The 5508-nt window shown below is 33.4% G+C and overlaps 1 protein-coding gene across 1 annotated transcript; it reads right to left on the reverse strand.

Moving 5' to 3' along the window:
• Positions 1 to 2793: 2793 nt before the first annotated feature.
• On the reverse strand, positions 2794 to 3219 carry LOC136975528 (transcription factor 15-like; the record flags this gene model as incomplete). Its single annotated transcript, XM_067270597.1, has 1 exon — positions 2794 to 3219. A coding segment is annotated over exon 1 (426 nt), but the record flags the coding sequence as incomplete, so codon positions are not given.
• Between the last annotated feature and the right edge of the window lie 2289 nt (positions 3220 to 5508).

Consider the following 5508-nt stretch of genomic DNA (forward strand, 5'->3'; position numbering starts at 1 on the left):
TTTTTTTTAAAAAAAAAAAAAAAAAAAAAAACAATGATTTAGACAGTTAAGGGGTCTTGGGGTCATCGCTAAGAGTACCAATTTTTGTCAAAAAATTACAACATAGGAAGATGAAATTAGAAATTGAGGATCAATGATAACTTTTATAGTAGGGTGCAAACATTAAGTACTAATGCACATAAAATCAATTATGTTCATTAATAGTAGTGAGAAAAATGGCTAAAATTTTTGGTGGTTGCGGCATTACAAAGCTGTTCCAGATGACCCACTGTAATTGGATATATCAGGGTCACCGCATAAGTATTCTGCACCCTGCAGAATACTTTGTTTTTGAAAAATATGCGACTCTTGTAAAAGTTTTTAAAATGTATTTTACAATTCTTATAAAAGAACAAGAATAATATTATAATATTTAGTAGTTATACAGTAGACAGACAGACCCATATTGAGAGGTTGCATGACGCTTCGGAGTAGAGGGACATCAAAAGTTTCATCTTTGATGTAAAAATAGCAGGATAAGGAAGCAGTATAAGATAATATTTCTTTTATAAATGGTATAAAAGGTGTTTTTATTGGTTATATTCGTATACTTTTATGGCTTTCGGAAAGAGGTGGCACCCAACATCTAGACTGGCTCAGGCTACATCTCACCTCTCTCAAGTCTTAAATGTGAAGGCTGTTTATGTTATGTACTATTTGAAGTATTATTATGTTAAAATTATTTAATGAATAGTTTATTTAAATTATTTTGACTGCCGTAAGCGTTTTAATTTATATCCACTGAGAGAGATGAGATAGAAACAGAGCTAATCACAAATGTGGGAAGTCATCCTTTGGAATTTCTAGAAACATATGAATAAAAATGATTTTTTTAATCATTTTATCAAAAAAAATTTTTAATTAAAATCACTTTAGTTTCGTAAGTTTTACGAAGAATATTAAATTTTGAGTCCTATGCATTGTTTCCCATAGAAATGGCCTGTGTATCCAATTATTTAATCCCCAGAAGAATTTACGTATAAGCGGAAGTTTTTTAAAATTACAATACAGCAAGAAAATATATCTTTTATATATTATATAAAACTGTTAGAGAAAATTAATAATTTAGATGGTAGCATAAGGACCACCGTCAACTGAGAGACGTTACGTCATATATTAATTAATTATATAAAATTTCATAACAGATTGCACCACACACAGTAAGAACTATTGACAGAAATATAGCCTAAAACTATGACTTGAAATTCTAATTTGGCTTAAATAAATACAGGCTACAGGGTAGCCCAAAAATCTTTTAACCACTACAAAGACCGAGTTTAGGTCTTAATTAATAATTGATAACGCTGTTTTGTAAACTTTATAAGAAATAAAATCGTTATGTAAATTGTTTGCCAAATTAGCATGATTTGGGCCATCGTATATCTGCATTACTGATTTTATATATATTATACAAGCTCTGGTGACGTTACTTGTAAGCGTAGTTAAACCTTGCAGTGAAGGAGCCCGCCGATCTGGAGGTCCTTCGCTGCTTGGATACACTTAAAAGTTTATACTGTATTAATATTTTAAAATTGCATATGTTATTATCAAATAAAATTTTTTCATGCGATAGAAAACAGGGCTTTTACTCATCTTAGATTGGTGGAGCCACCAAAAACATTTTACAGAAGGCCCCAAAACTATAACTTTACTGGAGTTTTTTTTGAATGTACAGGTCACGTGCATAACTTCAGTTATCCAATTATTGTTTAGGGTGATTAAGATTAAACTGACGGTAATCGGACACGCGTGGAGATAGCTCTACTGAACCGAATCGAATGAAACGAGATACACACGCAATGCAGATTTACGGGAAGGAAAAGTTAGTTGAAATTTTCACCGCTAGAGGAAAATGTGGCGCTGCAAAGATGAAAATTATTAAACAAATGGAGGAAATTTTATTAGAAGAATAAAATTACTTTTTACATATTTATAATATATGCTCAATGCGGGATCCTTTTCTAACGACCACGTGTTTCAATCGTAAAAGTGTGTAATCAATCGCTGCACATAACATTTCAGAAGGAATCTGGGAGACATGTCGCCCTATGCTGGCCTTCAGCTCCGACACGGAGAGCAACGCCGCTGATACCTCTGATAAGCACGATCTTTCAAATAACCCCGCAATCGGAAACACGTTTTCGACTGAACAGCACCACATTTTCCATTGATGGTGAAAGTTTCAACTAATTTTTTCCCCACAAATCTCTTTCCCGTGATTTGCATTGCATGTGCTCCGAATCGAGTTTCATTGGATTCGGAGCCTCTTATATATTGTGGTTTAGGGCCTCTACATCTAAGAAAAGGCATCACAGATCTCGTCTCTATCGTAATTATTTTTAAAAAGTTTTTAAATAAATTATAATTATATTCTTTATTTATTATTTATAAATAATTTGAGAGTTTTAATATATTTTTTCCTAGAAATTATTCTTAAAGATATTACAATTGACTTCAGTTAGTACAAGAAATGCATTTAAATTTCATTTATTATCATAAAATTATATAATTAGAAAACATTTTACATTTTAAACACACGTAATTATCTGGAAACATTCATTTTCTAGTACAGAGAAAATGGTTAATAAGTCGAATAATACTTAATACATGGAATATCACGAAGTATACAAAAATTAGTACAAAATGTCAACCTAATTCTTATATTTAATACATTAAACTGGGGATATTTGTTTAAAGTTACTGATTCGAACATTTAACAGTTGGCCTATAAACTATACAATTTATACTTCTTACCCTTTTCTTGCTATCTGCTAAACAAAAGGTACAGATCTTTCTTCCGAATGGTTGATTATTACTTATGGATATTCCGTACGTTCCGTATCTTTGGCAGGGTTGTTCTTCGTAGTCACCTCTTGCCTGACAGTATTTTAAGGTGGCCAAATGAGCGATGTAACTAGCCGCCAGTCTTAGAGTTTCGATCTTCGAAAGTTTTCTGTCAGCGGGTTCAGTTGGTATCAAGGTTCTCAAAAGAGTAAAGGCTGTGTTAACGCATCTGGTCCTGTCTCTTTCTCTGGCATTTGCTGTTTGTCTCGGTTTTTCAGCACAGGTATATCTATTTCGTCCCCCCTGCGATTTCTTCACATCCAAGAAGTATTGGTAAGAGATGCAAGCTTGGTTAGAATGGTTGTCTGATAGATCGACCCTGGATCCAACTTCCATCTTAATCGTACAGTTAACTATTGCCGTTTAAGTCACGTTTTAGGTGTAGCTGAGGTAGTAAAGTGGATCCTGGTCCCATTACAGACAGGATACGGTAAGACCCGGAACACGTAATTAGCCAATTCTGACTCGTATTTAATATCTGATAGGGTATAAGAGACTGCAGTCTTGTAGAAAAAGTAATCCCGGCTACTCCTCAGCAGCTTACATCACTCAATGTAAACAAATATCGGGTTCTTTCGGGGCGACCGTCCTGTTTGTTGATGGTAGTTTGTGGCCAGCTTTTGACAAATAGCTACAGGGGTTTTGTACAAAATGGGAAACGGAGGAGGAGTTATCCTATACAACTGCTAATAGCTACGTAAAGAATGTTTCTGACACGTAAGCCGAGTGCTATGTAATTCAACTACTTACCGGGAAGCAACTTTCAACAGTTAGTTTTTGCCTACGCTGTGGATCTAACAATAAGTTGGATCCACAAAGTAGAAAATGGTCAACAAGATATGTAAAATTTTTAATATATAACTTTTAATTTGCACTTTTGAATATATAAAAGATAGTCTAAAAGCCAGCTGACCACTCTAAAGACTAAATTGCTGTCTTATTCACACACTAACATGTTTATAAGTTTGAATGATTATGATTTATATTCACAAATGTATCTGAAACACATAAAATATGATAAACTGATTTTTGGGCCACCGCTATATATTTGTTTTTTAAAAAAATATATTTTAATCATTTTTACTTATTTGCATTAAAATTTTAGCCATGTAACAGTCAGATTTAAGTACACGAGAGACCATACTGGGTAGTTTTTAATCAGTTCGAGAGCAATTGTCACACGTGATAAAAAATGAACTTTGTTGTCAGATCGGCAGTCGAGGAATGGTGTAATTCGATGCCAGGGGACCGCGATGTGGCCATTCGATGACATCTCTAGTCTTGTGTAAACAATGGACCGAAGATCTCTCCTCTTGAAAAATTGTCGAATGTCTGACGCTTGTCAGCGCTTCTCGATTATTGTTTCCGAAAAAATAAAAGATAAAAAAACGATCGGAAAATTAATTTTATTTCCTTTCTTATTTAAATCATTAACGAATTATATTTGATTGGGGTGTTTTAATTTATAAATCCGACCACCTGCTGTGTAATGAAGTGATGTAGTAGAGCGCGCGCAACGATCAAAAGTCAACTAGCTGCACGTGTGGATGGGCCACCGTCAGTCGGCCCGTCCAAGGACATAGGTGCCAAATTTCTCAATAACCGTTAACGTCTTTGACCTTCTACAAAAATTTCTGTACTTAAAGAAGCTCTATTTATTACACCAGCTTTCTAAGTGATGCTTACGATTTATGTATTAAATACTGTATATGTAGGCCTACTGTGTTTCCTCTTGATATATTCTGCTTGATAGAACAGTTTCAATAGTTATAGTAAATGAAAAAAAAACGAACTTTATCAAGTAACTAGGATATAACTAGTGCTAGAAAATTCGTTACTCGTTAGATTTACGTGGTTTTTTTAATGCATTTCTGTGCCAGTATTGTTACAATATAAATTACAATTAAGTTAAAGTAGTAGTAATTTATATTAATATATTCAATTTTCTGTATATAAAGTATTTTTCCCTATAAATTCTATTTTTTCAAAAATTTAATTCAATATATATCATTACTCTATTTAGGCCTATACACAGGACATCGAAAGAGGGCGAGCTGGGGATTTTTCCCCAGCCCTAGAGAAAACTTAAGGGCCCGTAGCGGTTTAATCACTATAAATTAACATTATTTTTATTTAAAAAATATTTAAGAACGTCTTTAATAAAGAAACATTCTACATATTGCTACCAGATTTTCTACTCTTTTACAAATCGGTCAGTGAGGGCACCAACAACTTAAAATTTGTCATTGGTGTCTTCTCTGCTTAAATAATGTGTGTTTTCTTCTGTTCGGGAGTTTTAAAAGTAAATTTCTATCCTTATGTTGTTATTAAAATAATAATAATAGGAATAAAAATAGGAAAGTTTTGATAAGATCAGTCCTGATATTTTCGAAAGTACAGTATATTTATATTTGATCTAAGATTTCCTTTCATTTTCTCCACCCGTGGGCATCAAGAGGACATTTTTAATCATACCCATTGTGGGCCTGACCGACCCACAACGAGACGGAGCTCATATATCGCTGGTGTTTTCCGCCCGGATTCGATCCCGGACCCTTCGTCAAGATTAAAATATCCAACCGTAAATTAAGCTTTATACGTAAAAATATTTAAAAGATAAAATCA

This window comes from Centruroides vittatus, unplaced genomic scaffold (assembly GCF_030686945.1).
Source record: "Centruroides vittatus isolate TY-2023 unplaced genomic scaffold, ASM3068694v2 contig_374, whole genome shotgun sequence".
Classification (NCBI taxonomy): domain Eukaryota; kingdom Metazoa; phylum Arthropoda; class Arachnida; order Scorpiones; family Buthidae; genus Centruroides; species Centruroides vittatus.